General features: G+C 44.5%; 1 protein-coding gene across 5 annotated transcripts in view; it reads left to right on the top strand.

Annotated features, from left to right (window-relative positions):
- Positions 1-20,392, top strand: part of ARHGEF9 (Cdc42 guanine nucleotide exchange factor 9) — a 286,157-nt gene that overhangs the window by 126,691 nt on the left and 139,074 nt on the right. For 2 of the 5 annotated variants that reach the window (XM_028714586.2, XM_028714589.2), the window contains exon 1: positions 14,512-14,898. The exons of the other annotated variants lie outside the window; for them this stretch is intronic. In XM_028714586.2, the coding sequence (XP_028570419.1) occupies positions 14,869-14,898 (30 nt within the window). In that variant the 5' untranslated portion in view covers positions 14,512-14,868. Of the gene's footprint in view, positions 1-14,511; positions 14,899-20,392 lie in introns of those variants that run through there. 5 annotated transcript variants of the gene reach the window in all.

Raw genomic sequence — 20,392 nt, 5'->3', positions numbered from 1 at the left:
CCTGCTGGCTATACCAGTAAAAATAAAGTGCAATTTTGATGCTAGGTGCAGGCAGTCCCCTGTTCTCTTTGGGAGGGGAACAGGCCCTCATCCTCTCACCACCCCAAAGTGTAAAGCCTCTTTGGTGTCACCAACAAAGCTTGATGACCTAGTCAGGTGTTGTTGGGGACTCAGTCAGGGCTTCAATTCTGCAAGGAGGCAAGACAGATCAGGAGTCACGCTAGGAAGCAGCCAACCACAGATAGCTGGCTCCTGATGTTCTTGGGTTCTCCCTCTCTCTCACTGGGGTGCTGTGCATCCATTTATACCTATTGTGCCTGCGTATATTTTTGTGTGTGTGATGATGGGGAAGAACTGTTTCCATTATTTTATTTTAATTATGTGTTGGGTACTTTCAGGGTGTTCAACAGAAGAATAAATGTTTATTATTCAGATTTGCATGGCTTAAATGCCCTTTTCGAATAAGAGTCATTTGCATGAATTACATAGCTTTGTTTGAAGGCCGAGGCAACCCAAAGTGGACCATTTCAAAAAATTCATGCAAATAATCTCATCTGGGCACCCCCACTTCCACTCTGATTCATTATTTTAGAACCATGTGTGCAATTTGGCCATAGAAAATATTGCTGAGCCTATGCTAATAAATCACAAAATGGCTTTTTCCAGTTAGAAGTTAATCTGGAATGATTGGCAGTGTCTTTTGTTAGCGCTAGTAGAAATGCAAATAACTCTGTAGATGGGGATGCTGAACAGTGGAAAGCAGAAATCCATAAATGAGCAGGAGCATATAGGCAATTCTCTGAATCACACTCTTCACTTTAGTCACTGTTAATCCCCAATCCCCTTGAAATGAGATGGAGTCACCAACCAGAGCCTAACTCATTTATTATGACACGATGCGTTAACTGGCCTAAAAAGATGGCAGATCCTTCTCTCCCCTTTTAATCTGAGGCCACATTTACACCATGCCTTTAAAGCACCATGCTACCACTTCAGACAGCCAAAGCAATCTGGGAACTGTTGTTTGTTAAGGGTGCTGAAAGTTGTTAGGAGACCCCCGCTAACTGGGAGCTAGTGTGGTGTAGTGGTTAAGAGCGGTGGACTCATTATCTGGTGAACCGGGTTTGCGTCCCTGCTCCTCCACATGCAGCTGCTGGGTGACCTTGGGCTAGTCACACTACTCTGAAGTCTCTCAGCCTCACTTACCTCACAGAGTGTTTGTTGTGGGGGAGGAAGGGAAAGGAGAATGTTAGCTGCTTTGAGACTCCTTACCTCACTTACCTCACAGAGTGTTTGTTGTGGGGGAGGAAGGGAAAGGAGAATGTTAGCTGCTTTGAGACTCCTTCGGGTAGTGATAAAGCAGGATAACAAATCTGAACTCCTCCTCCTCCTCCTCCTCCTCCTCCTCCTCCTCCTCCTCCTCTTCTTCCCTCACAGAGCTACTATTCCGAGAGTTCCCTGTGAAGGGGGATTGATTGTTAAATCACTCTGGGAGCTGTCACTCTAGGAGGGCAATAGGAGGCCCTCATACCCCATTCATATTGTACGATGGGGAAACTCAGGCTGGGGACCAAACACAACGCTTGAGGTCTCACTGATTGTCATGGTTCCCTTTGATTCAGAGTAGGGGATGGAGGCACCTGAAGACAAGGACTTGAAGTGGGAGGAGGGGTAATGTGACTATGCAGCAGAGTCCACTTGATGGAGAATCCCCTAGATCTGATGAGGCAGGAGACCCAGGGACATTCGCTTCCTAGCCTATGAGGGATGATGGGAGCTTGGAGGCCCAGCCTGATGGGACACAACAAGAGAGTTCAGAGGAGGAGGTGTGCTCAGTGATGTCTCCTAGGGAAAGGCGGCACATCTACCCCCTTTACCTCTTGCCGCACATCTGTGTCCCCCAGGAAGTTGCTCCAAGAAACTTTTATCCATTTGTCAAACCTAATACCCAAGTGGGGTCCTGAACTCACGTCACCCACTTCCAAGCACCACACTGGTTCTTGTGGTATAAGCAACCTCATATAACCAACATGCTTAAGTCTAATTAACACATGAAGGGGTGAATGCTATAAAGTAACCTGTGCTTTGTCCACTTCCCCTCACCTTGGGAGAAACTAGGCAATCAAGCCTTTGTTCTCCCCCAATCTAACTGAAAAGCTCTGTGCATGAAGAGGTTTGAGCTGGTTGCTCCCGCTCAACCTCATGGCTCTCACAAGGCACTCTTGCGTTCCTATACTGATAATGTAGGAACTTTCACCACTTTGTAACTAAGCTAAATTTTACTGCCTGTGCAACTTTTTCTGAATGCTATATGGAGAATCACATGAATCTGATCTTTGGAGAATTTATAAGTACAGTGGTACCTCGGGTTAAGTACTTAATTCGTTCCAGAGGTCCGTTCTTAACCTGAAACTGTACTTAACCTGAAGCACCATATTAGCTAATGGGACCTCCTGCTGCTGCTGCGCCGCCGGAGCACAATTTCTGTTCTCATCCTGAAGCAAAGTTCTTAACCTGAGGTACTAATTCTGGGTTAGCAGAGTCTGTAACCTGAAGCGGATGTAACCCGAGGTACCACTGTAAACCATTTCTAGCTTAGCAGTGTGTGGTCCTTTCCTATGCTGGGGAAGAGGAAAACTTTGGAAAGAATCTATTTGGAACTCACTTGAAATGGCATCTTTCTATGCATATTTTGTGTCTATATATCTTACCTACAGTTCTCCATTCAGCCCATGCAGGTGCAGAGCTACCTACATAACCAGAGTCAGACACTGCCTGAATGGGATGGAAATGACAAAGCACTGAAAAGAGTGCAGTTTTTAATGAGCCCAAATGGAATATTGATGAATTTTGAAGAAGGGATAACAAAAGGAGCCCAGCTTTGCTAAGAGGTGGGAACTCCCAGTGCGATGGATACTGTTTTTGAGGAAAGCTTCTTTCCCTCCTAGGAATAGGAGAATATGATACCCAGCTGTGGTTTGTTTGTTTGTTTGTTTGTTTGTTTTGTTGTTGTTTTTTGCTGCTCTTTTAATCTGTGTAATGGGCACACTTTATTTATTTAAATCACACTGAGGGCCAGACAGAAGGTTAAACAGCAATATGTGGATGGACAAGAGACTATACAAAAGCCCTGCTAGTTTCTGAAAAGTCAGCAAGATTAGCAGCCATTTAAAAATTGAAGCATTGTCAGGCTAGACAATGCTTCTGTTTTTTAAAAAAAACACCACGAGGCCATGATGTTGACACTGAATATTATCCTGGTCCTGCTAGTTCAGAAGGACTGGATGGGTTTAAAAGACAGATTTATGGTGATAGGCATAGTGGCTTTGCTCGACCCTCACCGTCAGAGGCAGTATGCTGCCTCAGAATCCCAGTTGTTAGGAATCCCAAGTAGGGAGAGTCCACTCTGGCCCTGTTTCCCATGGGCATCTCATTGAGAACAGGATGCTGAATGAATGGATTTCTTATTATTGTCACAGGCACAGGTTGCTGGGCCAGAGGAGCCTTTGACCTGATCCTGCAGAGCTCTTTTGTCTTATGCATTATGCTGTTAAGTACTAACCCACTGGGGACTAGGCAAGTTAAAAATAGGATGAGTAAGAGGCATGGTATCCACACTTGAGGCTTGGATGGGGTGGGGCATCAATCCATGCTCAGCACTGAAGCTTACTGGACCAAAGACTCTCACTTGGGCCAGACTCTTACAGAGTCACTGTGAGGACAAAGATAAATTACCCACATGTGCATCAACCTGAGCTCTGTAGAGGAAGGCAGTGCAGAAGACAATTGTGCAATAAATAAAAATAAAACCATTTCATGTGTTTTGAGGGCTAACTGGAAAATTAATGCAAGCAAAACTACGGTATGTCCCTTGTTGGTTTCATTTAAAGTTACATTGACCAATAAATTCTCTGCCCACCACCTGTGGTGAATTACATCTTCTGCCTGGCATTACGTGCCCTTCAAAAGTCTAGATGAATTAGATTGCAATTATATTTCTGTGGACAGTATATTGCTCCAGGTCACCATGACCACATTTGCATCTTTAGATCTGTGCCAGTGCCAGTAGCTGGCAGAAATTGAGTCAGTTTTTCCTCCACTTACAGTACGCCCACTGTTACTGTCTCATTTCACAGATGAATGTGGGGTCATTCTTGTGTGCTTTAAGCACACACACATTCTCAGTCACAAGGTCATTTGGTTACCCCACCTTCTGCTATTAAAAATTGCTGAGGAAAAGTATCTGCTTCCTCTGTAGAATGGTCAGATCTTTAACCAGTCCCTGCTTCTCTTTCTTGAACTGTGGCTTGAGGGGCAGCAGTTAGCAGGTGAAACTCTTCAGGTCAAGGAGATACTTATATTAGTACGGTACCTTCTTCTTGCTCCAGGTAAAACTGTGGTTAAAAGACATAGAAAGTATGCACACTCCTTTCTGTAACCCACCCCATTTTGCATTTTCAAAACTCCATGGATCCTAATGTGAAAATCACTGTCACAATGGATATTTACCTGCCTTTTCAATTGTAGAATAAGTTGGTAGTTCGAAGACCTAGTTACGTTTTCTTCCACATGCTCATAATCTGGCTGTTCCCAAGATTCTCAAGTGCATTTATTTAAGGTCCCCAGGTAGCATTTTACAGCAGCCCTTATAAACCTGGTATCCTCCAGATGTTTTTGACCACAACTTCCATTGGCCCCAGACAGCACAGCATTCAGAACCTCTCAAAACATATTGAGGGCACCAGGCTGGTGAAGACTGTTCCTCACTCACTTTGTGTAACTTCAAAATGAAATCAGTTCATTAATTTGCAGCAGAGGAGAGTCAAATTCTTTCACTTAGCTTTCTGCAGCAATATTATTGTTACTTATTACTAAGGATTGATTGATCTGTCAATTACGGTTCCCTCACTTTCTTATTTTTCTAACGTTAAATTCAGTTAGTCACATTTCTGCAACAATTTGCATTAAAAAATCCACATGAAAATTCATCAACATTTCACTGTGAATTTCTGCTAATAACACATTTATATATAATTTTCACTTAAGTAAAAAAATTTGCTAGGAAATTTCTGAAATATAGTGCATCTTGTACGTTGTTTTCATTGGTGCAGGATGTGGGGGAAGGGGGAGAATTCCTTGATGCCAAGATCCAACTTTGGGGGAAGAACTCTTTGCTGAGAGAACCTCAGTAGAAATATGCAGGAAAGTAAAGCATGGAAATATAGGCTGTTAGACATTTAAAATATGGCCTTGTGAGAATTCCCCCCTTACCCCAGCACAGGAAAATACCACACATTTTGCAAGTTAAACAATGTTTTACTTACAAACTGTTCAGAAGTCTGGTTCATGTGCTTTTCCATACAGTATGTAGAAAAAGCTGCCTAGGTAGTAAAACATGGTTTAGTTACAGTGGTCAAAGTTTGTAAATTATTGTTATAGGAACTTGAAAGTGGCTTGTGAAAGCCGTGTGGTCTGAGCTTGGAGCAACCAGAATACAATTCTCAGAGGGGTTCAACAATCATTCCCTCTTCACAGGGAGATCTGTGAGTTGTAGTTCTGTGAGGGTAACAGGGATTATTTGGGGGAAGCCATGACTGTTTAAAGTGATATCATCGTGTTTTAAAGGTATGGTGTGGATATGGTCCTGCTACTGAATACAGTGGTACCTCGGGTTCTGGAGGTCTGTTCTTAACCTGAAACTGTTCTTAACCTGAGGTACCACTTTAGCTAATGGGGCCTCCCGCTGCTGCCGCACCGCCGGAGCACGATTTCTGTTCTCATCCTGAAGCAAAGTTCTTAACCCGAGGTACTATTTCTGGGTTAGCGGAGTCTGTAACCTGAAGTGTATGTAACCTGAAGCGTATGTAACCCGAGGTACCACTGTAGGTGATTTTTATGTCAGTAGAAAGAACCAGCTTGTTACATCCTCATATGCTTCAAGGAAAGGCCCACATATTTTGTTTGCCTTTGATGGCAGACCTCAAAACCATCATTGCCAGGGCTCTGAACATGACAGTCCTGTCTGAAGAGCTGCCCATTTTGAAAACAAAGAACCGTAAGAAAGGAGAGCAAGCAGGGGCCTTGAAATTACCCACCCACAGTTAGTAACACCTGGACAGCAAACTGAGCAGGTGTGCAGGTTACTTGGCCAAAGTTGTTCCAGTGTGGTGATGCATATAATATGCATATTTTATGAAAATCCATGTTATTATTTGTTATGATGCATATAAGTGGCCATCCTGTTTCAAAGGATTCTGAATTCTGGGGCCCCTCCAGACAGGTGGTCTATTGTGTGTGTCTTCTGCAATGTGTTATTGACACAATGATAGTGCATTAGTGGTGGATTTATTCATTCTGCAATGCTTCCCCAATGCTACCACATCATTGTTGTCTGAAGAGGGCATAGTGAAACAAAAGCAGCACTACACACCCACCCTGAACATTTGTGAAATTAGAAGTTATAGAATTTCAGCAGCAAGTTACAGGTTATGCACTGATTGGAAGTGAAATGGTATTTCCTCCCCCAAGCAATTTGCAGCAGCAAATATTATTGAAAGCGTATCAGGTATAACCAGTGCTTTTTTATATAATTAAAATGTTTAGGGGTACTCTCATTTTGACTCAAGAAAATCACCATTTCATAGTTCAAATCGGGAAAAATAAATATAGTAAATGGACAAAAGTACAAAGATTCACAAATGTTATGGGGTATGTGTACCCCTGCGTACCCCCAGAAAAAAGCACTGGGTATAACTGTGCCTTTACCACCATGAGGGGAACTGATAATAATAATAATAAGAATTTATTATTTATACCCCGCTCATCTGGCTGGGTTTCCCCAGCCACTCTGGGCAGCTTCCAAAAGAATATTAAAATACTGTGATACATCAAACATTAAAAGCTTCCCTAAATAGGGCTGCCTTCAGGTGTCTTCTAAAAGTCTGGTAGTTGTTGTTCTCTTTGACATCTGGTGGGAGGGCGTTCCACAGGGAGGGTGCCACTACCGAGAAGGCCCTCTGCCTGGTTCCCTGTAACTTGGCTTCTCGCAGTGAGGGAACTGCCAGAAGGCCCTCGGTGCTGGACCTCAGTGTCCGGGTAGAACGATGGGGGTGGAGACGCTCCTTCAGATATACTGGACCGAGGCCGTTTAGGGCTTTAAAGGTCAGCACCAACACTTTGAATTGTGCTCAGAAACGTACTGGGAGCCAATGTAGGTCTTTCAAGACTGGTGTTATATGGTCTCGGCAGCCGCTCCCAGTCACCAGTCTGGCTGCCGCTTTCTGGATTAGTTGTAGTTTCTGGGTCACCTTCAAAGGTAGCCCCACGTAGAGTGCATTGCAGTAGTCCAAGCGGGAGATAACCAGAGCATGCACCACTCTGGCGAGGCAGTCTGCAGGCAGATAGGGTCTCAGCCTGCGTACCAGATGGAGCTGGTACACAGCTGTCCTGGACACGGATTTGACCTGTGCCTCCATGGACAGCTGTGAGTCCAAAATGACTCCCAGGCTGTGCACGTGGTCCTTCAGGGGCACAGTTACCCCATTCACGACCAGGGAATCCTCCACACCTGCCCGCCTCCTGTCCCCCAAAAACAATAGTTCTGTCTTGTCAGGATTCAATCTCAATCTGTTAGCCGCCATCCGTCCTCCAACTGCCTGATAACTGTTAAAAATGCCACATAACACTAGTTCTCTGTTTTGCAAGTAATCAATCTTTTAGTGTGGCAGAACCCACATTTTGGAACTCCCTGGCAATTGATACAAAGTATGCATCTTCACTGTACTCTTTTTGGCACCTGCTAAAAGCACCTTCATTTAGACAATCCTATCTGGACACGCAAAGCATTGACTTGTGTTTTAATCTGGTTTTTGGCTTATTGTTGATTTTAATTATTTTTTAATGTTTGAGGTAGTTTTTTAAAAAACTTTTTAAAAAATCAATTGTTTTATCTTTTTGTAAACTGCTTCAAGGTTTTTTCCTTACAATCAAGCAGTATGTATTTAATAATAATAATAATAATAATAATAATAATAATAATAATAATAGTTTGGGGTTGGGAGAATAGGCTGTATGCCCGAGCCCCTTCTAATTCCTGGATCCAGAAGGATTAAAATCAAACAAATTCAGATGATTGAAAGAGTCAGACAAAATTCTTGGTAATGGCCCTCTATGTATGGACCATTAAGGTAACAAAGGAAGTTTCTCTGTACCAGAAAGCATATGGGTGGGGCTCCCTGCCTCAACTCACCTGTATTTAGAAAGACAAAGGTTGAGAGTTATGTGATGTAGAAGCTAGAAGCTGGCAGGCTGCAGGCTGGGCAGCTGGGAGGCAGAACTATGCCTGATTTCTGCTGGATTCCAGTGCTGAAAGAAGCAAGACCCTCTTGGAGTGTTAATGCTGTGAGCCTCTCCAATGTAGACTCAGGTTGGATATATGTGTAAATAAGCCATATATCATAAAGGCACCACAGTCTCCACTGCCTCTTATTCCAAGGAAACACAAACCTTGGGTAAATGCCTGGAACCCCTGGAGTCTTGCATTGCTCAGAGACTAGGTTTGTGTGCAACAATATAAATAGATAAAATCAGAAATGTGTAACAAAAATGAGGATTTATGGAGGGGCCCTCACTTGTAAAGGAAGAGGTGCTAGCCTCCATGAATCAGGAGGCAAAAAAATAAATAGTTGTTTTTTTCTTGAGAACTGAAGGTGGTATGTTAGTTGCTGGCATCATTTCCCCAGAATAGAAAGTGGTCCTGCCAGTAAATGCAGCTTTGCCCAATTTCACATCTTCTTGTCAAAAACACTTTCCCAGACCGGCATGTTGCTGCTGTGAACTGGGGCATGTTCTTCTTTATGCTGTGAGTCTAATTTGACCGCTGGTTATTAACTCTCACTTGCAAAATAAGAGGGCCTTGGCAACCAACTGCGTTCCCTGGCAACAGGACCCCAAAGTTTAATTAAAGTAGGCTTGGGAGTTGAAAATGATGGTGTCGGAGTGTGTGTGTGTGTGTGTTTTGGGGGAGGGGGAAGGAGGAGAGTGAAGAATATTAGCAAATAAAATGGGCCTTAGGAGAGCTGGTGAGGCAGAGGGCAAAGTATAATGCCTGAATAAATAAAGCTCATTGAAGGTAGAATGGACAGTGCTTGGGCTGCAGTCACAACGTGACTCAAGGGTGTTGTGGTCCGCCAAAGCTTATTTACTCAGATGTTAAGCCACACTGAGGTCAATGGGACGTACTCCCAAGGAAGCATGCACAGAACTGTGCGAAGCTTGGGAACACCAAGGGCTGAGCTTAGTATTGCTTTTAGTGACTTCTCTGGAAGGAACAAAGGGAAAGGAAGATTAACACTTCCTCCCCACCCCAAAGTAAAGCTGAATGTAGGAATATATTGTTTTAATATTTGGCACTACTACAAAGTGATGTTTTCTTTTGTCTTATACTTTTGGTAAACTGACAAAGGTCTCATCTCCATCCACTTCACAGGGCACAGACTTTTTAATATGCAGATTGTTGCTGTTGTTAGGAGTTTGGGTGGTCAGTCTGGATGATATCCTGGGACCCCTTCCAAATCTGCAATCCTGCGTCTGTGAGAGCAGAATGTATAATAGGAAATAATAGTAGTAGTAGTAGTAGTAATAATAATAATAATAATAATAATAATAATAATAATAATAATAATAATAATAAATTTATACCCCGCTCATCTGGCTGGGATGCTTGCCAAACCAGACAAACCAGTTCCTTTGTAATGCCTTTGGTTGGCAAGTTAAGTACCATCATTTAGCATTTCCAAATAAAGCCATAGAGACCTTTCCCAGGTGGAGAATGATAGGCCAAGGGGAGCTGGGTATGTGAGAGTTGTATGAGAGAGTTTTTGGGCTGAGGCTGGAAGCTGGAAGCAGAAGCATATTTTCCCCTGAGCAAGAGCCAAGCTGACTTTGGGGTTCCACTGGAAACCTAATGGGGAAGCAAGATCTGTTCACCATCCCATGATCCCTCCTTATATTCTGGGTCAAAAATCCAGACTCCTGGACAGCAGACTATTTCTCCCATAGCCACTCCTCATAGTGTCATCGAGAGTCAGCCTGCCCTGCAGCATCTCCCAGCTTCTGCCAATGTGCCCCTGATTTACACATCAGGATGGATGCCTTTCTGTTTCCCTGAAGGACCTGCTTAGCCCCTGTTAGCATTCAAGCAGCCCGTACCATCTGCCACCACACTCCAGCACATTACAAAGGATTCTTGGTTGTGTTTGAAGGTGCCAACTCAGTTCATCTATTATGGTGGCAGGGCATGATTTATGCATGAGCTGAGGATATATTATAAGACACACCCAGCATTGCTTTCTGGCTTTACATAAGATGGGTAGGTTAATAATGATGGGCAACCTGTCTCTCAATAATGTTTGTCCGCCACAACCAATCTTCTCATTCAGGGTATCCAACAAAGCACAGCTTGAAATCTATTGGTATAGGCATGTGTGATCCTCAAAGTGTTTCCACTCCTTTCAAAGTCAGTTTTGCATTGGCAAAGGGATTTGATGGTCAGTCTGCAACTCTGGTTCCAGCCTTTACATCTCTATCCAAGCTTCCACACTCCTGGCATTCTTGTTCCTTTTCTGAAATGGGGCTTTAAAAAATAATAAATCTGGTAAACAATAAATGAGCATCAATATTTAAATTAGAAATAATTATAATAAATGCCAGCAGGTATAGTCTGTGGATACAAAAGTAATCCATGCTGAGGAACCGGCAGTGAGACAGGACTCCTGGGTCTTTTTCTTGTTTACTGTGGTTTTCTCTGTCCCATTTGTGCAGAAAATGAAGGCAACAGTGACATGGTTAGTACATGATGCTAAGTCTAACCATGGCTTAATGTTAACAAGCAAACATGCATGTTCATGGAGCAGAAATTGTGGCTGCTGTGCTTCCCTCCCATTCACACTGCTTCTGCAAGACCCAGAGGTAAGCCATGGTTTGACTGAGCATAATGTCTGAATCTTGGCACATTGTTTGTCTTGTTCCTGACATGCCATGAGCTGTACGTAAGGTTTGCTCTTGGTTTACTGCTCATGGTTTGTCTGGGGGAGACAAACCATAAACCTAGGGTCAGACACAATGCTAAGGCAACTAAGCCAAACCATGACTTTGCCCCAGGTCGCACAGGAACAGCAGGATCAAGGGAGCAGCAGAGCCCCCATCAGGGCTGGCCAAAGATATTTTGGCACCTGAGGCTGACTCCAAAATGGTGTCTTCTTCCCCACAAGCGATGAAGGAGCTAGGGACGATCTACAACAGGAAGAAAGATCAACAACAGGTTCTGCTGTTCCAGTGGATTCTGCTGTCTGAGCTGGTCATCTCACCTTCCCTCATGCGTGGGCCGATCCTGGCCCCCCATGAACTCCTTTCCATTTGCTCATTTGTGCTAAGCTTTAGTTTGTTAGCATTATGGTACATCGACTATTGCTGCTGTTCTTTTTCATTTTTAAAACATTGTGCAAGGTCAGAGGAGACAATCAAAGCATGCAATTCAATTCTAGTGTGTTGCTGTTGTTGTTGTTGTTGTTGTTGTTGTTGTTGTTGTTGTTGTTGTTACTTTCACCATCAACATCTATTTATCATGCATTATAAGCCTGAAATTTATCGAGTGCTGTAAACAATTTAAAAACAGTTCCTGTTACAATCTAAAAGACACTACGTGAAAGATATAACCTGCTTGTGCACTAAGATCTTAGGAGGTGGCCCTGCTTGTGATCCTACCCCAGGTGAAGTCCACTCTTCTTCTGGTAATGATCATGTACATGATCATGTACAAGTCCTGGAAGTCTGTGAATGAGGGGAAACCCTTGTCCACCTTATTTGCTTAAAAAGATAAATGTACCTCCACAGCAACGTCTGCTGCAAGATCAAAGCAGGAAAGGAAATGGCTCAGCAGAGAGGTAGACATATTCTTTGCAGATATGTAAAAAGTGTACTTGCATTTTGCAGTTGTGTGCATGAAATTAATGGGATGCAATTGCATTTTGAAGTTGGAGGTTTTAAATCCCTCTGAGATAAGACTTGCATCTCACCTGTACATTGATGATATTTGCATTCTTCTGGGGTTACCAAGTTATTTTGCCTTTTGCACAATGAGGACAGATAAAAGATGCCAGAGAGTTTTCTTTACCAATTTATTACAAAGTTATTGAATAAAATGGAAAGTGACTCTTGAACAGAATGTCTGAGAATTTAATGTATGCCTCCGTCTCCATGGGAAACAGCTCTGTGTGTGTGTGCGCATGCCAAGAGTGTGTCAAGCGATTTTGTGCAGGACTGGCCACTTTTGGAGCAGGTCCTGCCCACTACAACTTTCCATCAGGGCGATGTGATCCTCAGCTCAGAAATGTTCCCTACATTTGCATTAGTACTCTCGAATTCTATGATATCAGTACATCTTTGTATGAACATTTAGCTAACATTTACAAAGCTTTTTACAAACCTATCAGATATTTGCTTCTTTTCATTTTTTTATATTTGCAGAATTTTTATTGCAATAAACTGCCCATTTGTGTGAGTTAGCCCACTGACAAGTCTCTTTGTACAATAATTTTTGTTTTTGTTTTTACTTAATGCCATACTTTTAATCGGAAGGGAAGCAGGTGGAGGGCTAAAACCGCTGCTTTTTAAAAATGTGTTTTTGAATCCTGCATCAGTATAATTTCATTAAAAGCTATATAAATATAATATCTAGCCATTTAGACCTGCTGGCAATCAGCGTTAGATCAGGCTTCCTCAACCCAACTCTGATCATTGCTGATTCTTGTCCATGATGGCAGGGGCTGCTGGGATTTGTAGTCCAACAACTTCTGAAGGGCTAGGGCAGGTTGGGGAAGCTTGCCATACATACATACATACATACATACATACATAATTTAAATTTTATACTGCCTTTCCACAGTTTAAACCATGCTCAACATAATTACATGTAGTCATAAACAATAAATAAAACATCAAAAATACACAACCAAATTGAACAATTTCCCCATAAATCATAAGATAAAAAATAAACATACAAAAAAAATAATCTATGTCAATAACAGCAACAGTACACATCTTCAACAAAACCCCTTAAGCAATACCCCAGCTCAAGAGTCCACTCAGCAGCCTCAGCTTTTGTAATTGGAGTCAGTCTGGGCCCTGCCTTCCCAAGCCTGGGGGGAAAAGGCCTGCAAGGCAGGAGGTAGGTCTTCCAAGATGGTCTCTCCCATAGACAATGAAAGCTGGATGGACCAATAGTCTTGATTTAGTATTTAGTTTATTCCTATGTCCCTACTTCATGTGGTAGACTTCATTCATTCAGCTAGATTTAAGCAACGGGTGGATGGTGTGGGTGGCAGAATGGTGTTGTGGAATACAAAGAACATCAGAAGAGCCCTGCTGGATCAGGCCAATGGCCTATCTTGTCCAGCATCTTATTGTCATAGTGACCAACGAGGCACCTGTGGGGAACCTGCAAACAGCAGAGGTGGATTTATGGGAGTGCAACTGGTTCAGTCACACTGGGCATAAAGTCTCAGTGTGCCTGCAGGGGGCAATGCAACAATGAGGTACAATGGAAGGCAAGAGGCGGGGCGGCATGTCAAATTTTGGTATTGCACAGGGTGCTGCTGAAAATTGAGACTCCAAGGTCTGCCACTGCAAGAAGGACCTGCAGGCAAGAGCAGGACTTTCCCCTTCTGTGGTTTCCAGCAGCTAATATTCAGAAGCACTAGTGTCTCTGACCATGCAGGCAGAGCATAGCTGTAATTGCTTGTAGCCATTGAGAACCTTATCCTCCATGAAAATGTCTAATCCTCTTTTAAAATCATTCAAGTCGGTGGCTATCAAGGCCTCCTGTGGGAGCGAGTTCCATAGTTCGACTATGTGCTGCATGGAGAAGTCCTTCCTTTTATCTGTCCTGAATCTTCCAACATTCATTAGACGTCCATAAGTTCTAGAGTTATGAGAGAGGTTTATTATCTTGCTCTTGCTCACCTCTCTTTCTGTCCATATAGTGATCTTGCATAAATGTTATGGGGAGGAGGGTATAGAAAGGGACAGGTTGGAGGGTATTAGTGGATGGCGAGGCACTTCCTCCACTGTAGGTAGACAATCCCTGGCAAATGGGAAGGGTGGGAGGCGGAAAGAAGGGTGTGTGTGTGTGTGCCACAAGGCATTAAGAGCCAGTTCTTGCCATTCCACAAATGTCAGCAGAAAGCTTAACAGTGAACTGTGTGCACACAAGCAGATCTGCTGACTCTGCACACCAGGGAGATCCCCTAGCAGAAAGGCTGTGGTGTGCGAGGTGGATGGGCAGAGAGCCCTGGAGCAGCAAAGCCAAGGGGAGGGGGCATAGACAAAGAGAGAGCATTACAAACCCCACTTGGGTCTCTGCTGTCCCCCACACCCTCACCCCTCTTTTCTGCGCGCACGGTGAGGGGGGACGGGACGTCAACACTGTTCCCTCTTCCTCCCTCCCTCCTTCCCTTGAGCATACCCAGTTTCCCAAGCACAGGTAGTGGTTGGGGGAAAGAACCCAAAGAAAGAGTTGGAAAAGGAGGGGAGGAGAGAGAGGAGAGAGGGGAATCCTGCTCCTTCCTCAAATGAAGCCATAACTTCCCAGGTAGCAAAGAGGCGGCTGATCTCTGCTACTTCCTGAGTTGCTGGGCTGGAAAAGACTGGGCAAGAGGCGAGGAGGAGGGGTTCTTTCTTTCTTTCTTTCTTTCTTTCTTTCTTTCTTTCTTTCTTTCTTTCTTTCTTTCTTTCTTTCTTTCCAGACATCGTCAGGCAGGCTTCTCCCCTCCTCCCCCTTTAATAACCAAGAGGACGACATCCAAAGAGAAGATGCAGTGGCTCAGGAATGGACCTGCCATGGTGAGTTCAGGTAGCTCTCTGCCTCCCACCCCTACCGCCCCCACCCTGCTCTTTCTGCCTGCAGTAGTTGGGTGTCCTCGTTTTCATCCCCCTCGCTTAGGAGTCTCTCTTTGCTTTGGGGATAGCTTCGATAGGTCCGTGGCCATTTTATGGATCCTCTCCTCCAAGACAACGAAGCGGAGGTGGAGGAGGAAGGGGGGGGCACTAACGGAATTTGGTTTTTTGCAAGGAGGTGGAGGGGAGGAAGGTTGGGTTTCAGGAAGGATGCTTGTGTGTGGAGAGGGGATCCCCTTTCCCGGGTGCAGAGAGTTGCCGTGAGGTCTCTGCCCAAGGGAAAGAAGGCGGGGGGATGGACTTTTTGTGAGCGGCGGCGGCGGGGGGGGGGACATTATTGTTAAAAGGATTGTGCGCAAGTAAAAGCTTTGCGATCTGTAGCAGGTTAATGGAGATGTTCTTTTGGAATAGGAGCGTTTCTTAAGGTTTGTCTTCCAGCTTTGTGCTGGCAGAGGAATGTATTGGGGGGGTTATAGAACGACAAGGCAGCTTAAAAATAGAAGCTGCCGCCGCTTCTTCTTTGTTTCCATTCCGGTGCAATTTGGTGGCGAATGACTTGGGCAAAGGGAGGAGGGGATCTTTCACTCACCCAGCTGTGAGGTCCTTCAGATTCTTAGAATGCACAGCTCCACAACGCAAGGATTTGCAAAGCAATCCTGTGCTCCCTTCTTTGAAAGGAGCAACCCTGAGCCTTATAATTAAGCATTTGCTGAGGGATGTACGTACCACATAATGCCAGGCATCCTTATTCGGAAGTAAGTCCCCTTATGCTTTACTCCTGGGTTAAGTGACTGCATAGGATTTCGGCATTTTGGTGCCATCCTATGCACATCTACTCAGAAGTAAGTCCCATTGAGTTCACCCCCAGATAAGTATTATAGGGCTCCACAAGCTTTTGTCCTTTCTTTTTATCCCCACAAAATGACCTGAGACTGAGGTGGGCATCATTTAGTGTTCAAATGAACTGTGCTTTGCCTCCCTTGAAATCAGAATGCATATGTGAACCCAGGGAAGCATTTGCTTCAACAACAACAATATCCCTCCTGCTTCTGTGTGCATGTTTGCAGCCTTCCAGTTCTCAAAAGTGGCCCAACACAAGCGACATGCAAAGACTGGGCTGGATCCTTTTGTCTGCCATGTGCCTCAGTCAGCTCTTGTGGATTGTGGTCCACACCACACCTCTCTTTTCCCACAACCTTGATATATTGATATTGTTCTGTTGGGGTGACAGTGAGGCAGGAAGGTTTCCACTACCTGGTTCAGATAAGCCTCACCTGGACCCTGAAGTTTTATGGCAATAGATATCCTTCTTTGGAGCATCCAAAACTATGTTATATAGATCATTCTATGTGATCATCTGGCACATGATTTCCCAATCTTGGGTCTCCAGCTGTTTGGTGACTACAGTTTGCATCATCCCTGACCACTGGTCCTATTAGGCAGGGGTGATTGGAGTTGCAGTCCAAAAACAGCTGGAGACCCAAGTTTGGGAAACCCTGATCTAGCACAATTGCTGTCTACTCTGACCAACCTGCAGTGGTTCTCCAGGGCTTTGGGCAGGGTCTTCCCCATTACCTACTACCTGATATGGAGGTTAGAATCATAGGATTATAGAATTGTACAGTTGGAAGGGGGCGTAAAGGTCATAAAGTCTAACCCTCTGCCACGCAGGAATGTTTTGCCCAATATGAGGCTCGAACCCATGACCCTGAGACCTTGATGCTCTACTGACTGAGCCGCAAACTAGATGCTGGGGTCTGAAACTGTGACCTTCTGCCTGTGAGCATGTTTATTTATTTTATTGCATTTATACCCCACCCTTTTCTCCAAGGAGCTCAAGGTGGCACAAGTTCTCCACCTCCTCATCTGACCCCACAACAACCCTGTGAGGTAGGTTAGGCTGAGAGGCCATGAGTGGTTCCCAAGGTCACCCAGTGAGCTTCATGGCTGAGTAGGGATTTGAAGCCTGGTATCTCCCAGGTCTTAGTCCAACACTCTAACCTCAATGCCACCACTGCCTCCCTTGTGCACAAACACTAGGCTATACTTTGCTTCAGCTGTGCCCCCTTCCTTTGAGGCCACCCATCTCCTTGAATAGCTTGATACAAATAGCGCTAGATAAATCTGCAATCTGAATCATGATCCTTCAGATGCATCTGGTGGCGGTGAGTGAGGGTTGCTTAACTTCCACAGTGTTCATCTCCTGCGCCCACTCTTATCCTCCCACACAATCTACCTCCTGCTTCCCCTGCCCCCCCTCCCCAACGCACAGAATGTAATATTCAAGCAAAGTCCCTTGCTTGTTCCCACGCTGTGCCAGAGCTACTCAAGCTGTGCCATGCTGATTTGCCTAGTAACATTTTCGGAAGAAAAATAGTTATGGGGGAATAAAGCTGTTTTGTCTTCCCTGTGGTGTGGGGAGAGGTGAGGGCAGTTGTAATTGGAAATAATGAGAGACATTCCCTACTGTTTGATGTTTTCAAAAGAGGCCTTGAAGGTATAACTGATAATTCTCTTTTCCTATATCTAAAAATAGGCTGACAGCTTAAACACCCTGATTTGTGTAAGTGTATATCTGATTCTCAAACATGTTCTGTTTGGCCAGTGCATCCTACTAATCTTTAGAAAATAGAGAAAATTTCCCTTCCTTCCTTCTTTCCTTTCGTCTAGTGGTTTTGCCTTAGTGGGAGCAGTTCCCCTTGCACAAAACAGGGAACCCAATTTTTTTCCTCCCCCCCTTGCCTGCAGCACCCAGCACCCCAGAAATCCTGCTCTTGAAACACTTTTTGGAATAGCATGGGACACTGAGGTCCAGCTCTGAGGGCCTTCTGGCGCTTCCCTCACTGCGAGAAGCAAAGCTAGAGGAAACCAGGCAGAGGGCCTTTGCGGCAGTGGCCCCCACCCTGTGGAACGCCCTTCCATCAGATGTCAAAGAGATAAACAACTACCTGACATTTAGAAGGCATCTGAAGGCAGCCCTGTTCAGAGAAGTTTTTAATGTGTGACATTTTAATGTAATTTTAATCTTTGTTGGAAGCTGCCCAGAGTGGCTGGGGAAACCCAGCCAGATGGTCGGGGTACAATTATTATTATTATTATTATTATTATTATTATTATTATTATGGTGTGAAAGGGTGCAGTTGCTGAGCGGTTTTGGTGCCAGAGTGGAATCACAAACACTAGGCTATGCTTTCCACTTGTATAAAGCCACTGTTGGATGCAACTCTTTTCTTATATGTGCCCATTGCAAAGGCAGCAAGTAAATCAGTTTTGTAAATTGGTTAAGTTGGGGGTGAAGAATCTGTGATATGTTGTTCAACTCCAACTCTCAACGGCCTCAGCCAGTATGCCCAATGGTCAGGGAGAGGGCTAGCCCAAAACATTTTGGTACCTGAGGCAAACCACAGAACGGCACCTCCTCTCCCACCAGTGAAGAAGAAGGTGTGAATGAAGATTTACACTGGGAACAAGGGGGCGGGAGTGGAGATCTAAATTAGGAACAAGGAGGGAATAAAGATCTATGTTGGGAACAAGGGGGGGGGGGGAGTCAAATAAACCTTACCCAATGGTTGAAGTGGGAATTAAAGGCCATTGCAAGGGGGAGGGGCACTCTGAATCACCCTGGGCAGGTGCAGACCCCAGGAGACCCCAGAGGGCAGCCCCTGGGGTGGGAGGAGACCAGTAGCACCTCCTATTCACCAAGAGGCCACTGTAGAGGCAGCTTTGGGAGGACTGCTGAGCATAGGAGTCAATTCCTAGGGGCTGAGGGAGCTTTGACCTCCCCAATAAAATATTTGAAGGGGCTGCCACCCCAAAGTTGATGGGCATTGCTATTCAAATGGTGTGCATGTGCCCTATCATATGATTGATTATGAGGGGCAGGGCTCACCTGCCCCTACCAATTCAAGTTGGCACCCCTGCTGCTGAGGCAGCGGCAGATCTGGCCTCCGAGGAATGTGTTGCTGTCACCACAACAGCGGCACTGGGAGTGGGCGGTGCATTTCTTGGAAGCCTGGATCTGTTGCCCCGGTGGATCCTGATGCCTGAGGCAGCTTCTCCACATAATAATAATAATAATAATAATAATAATAATAATAATTTATACCCTGCCCATCTGGGCCAACCTTAGTCAGGGATGATGGTAGTTCAGGTCCAGCTCCCCATCCCTGAGCTAAGCAGATGGGGCAGCAATGCTACGTACTCATATCTGGGATTCAGCCCTATTAAACTGATTGGGATTTTTAAAATATTTTTTTATATAAGCATGTTTTATATTTTTTTTATATAAGCATGTTTAGGGTTCCATGGAAAAACACCCATTTCAGTTTTTTAAAAATACATGATCTACTATATTAAATTAAAATTGCCCCATTCCTGCTTAATCTAGAAACGAACCTAGAAACGAAGATGCTCCTCTTTGCTCTCCACTCCATTAATGTGCCCATCATAGAGAATGTTATTATTACAAACCAAGAGAAGAATGCATCTATAAAATCTTATAAGCCAAAGCATTGCACAGCAAGGCCAACTTCACTTACGGGAGCAATGGGGGATGTGCCTGTTCAATGCATTATGCCTTTATTGTGGCATCAAGTCAGCACATTATTGTTTTGTTGCAGAGAAGGTGCTGTTTTGATGTAAACACTGTGATGTAGCTGATGTGCAAATTGGAGTAGCACCTGGGAGGCCAGGGTTCAACTCTCCTCTTAGCTATCAAGCTCCCTGCATGACCACAGGCTAGTCACTGTCTCTCAGCCTAATCAGCTACACAGTGTTATGAGAATAAAAGTTCCTTGAGCGTGAGCTTGGTGTAGGAAGGGTGGGATATCATCATCATCATCAACAACAACAACAACTTCTGCACACATAGAGAGTGTTGTTAGAAATTCCATGTGTTACACACAATGGCAGTATGCCTTGGGTGGAAGATATTGAAGAGTTGAATTTCTTGTTACATTTTCACCACAGTCTTGCATGTCTGTGTGGTGGACTACACTTTTGAATGCATCAGGGCAGACATCGTCTCAGAAGAGGAGGAAGAATTACCCATCTCAGGGGGTGCCTCTAAGTTTGTATGAAAAATTTAATGGAGGGAGCATTTTGAATAAAAACATTTTTAATTACTTAATAATTACTTAATAACCATGCTCAGTCAGCCAGTTGCAGCTTGTGACTTTTGCAACTGGCAGAGTGGAAGGCAGAGAAGCTGACAGGAAGTGGAGCCAGAGCCAATGGAAGGTGCAGGCAACCAATTCTGGTTTGTTCTTCATCCTAGCCCCTGCTGAGTTCTGCAAGGGCAGTACTGAGACTAAGAAGAGAAAGTTAACAAAAGAATGTAAGAAGAGCCCTGCTGGATCAGGCCAATGGCCCACCAAGTCCAACATCCTGTTCTCACAGTGGCCACCCAGATGCCTGTGGGAAAATTGCAAGCAGGTCCTGA

The sequence above is a fragment of the Podarcis muralis genome, chromosome Z (genome assembly GCF_964188315.1).
Source record: "Podarcis muralis chromosome Z, rPodMur119.hap1.1, whole genome shotgun sequence".
In the NCBI taxonomy this organism is placed as follows: domain Eukaryota; kingdom Metazoa; phylum Chordata; class Lepidosauria; order Squamata; family Lacertidae; genus Podarcis; species Podarcis muralis.
The sequence above is the reverse complement of the archived record's forward strand: the minus strand, read 5'-3'. Positions and strand labels throughout refer to the sequence as shown.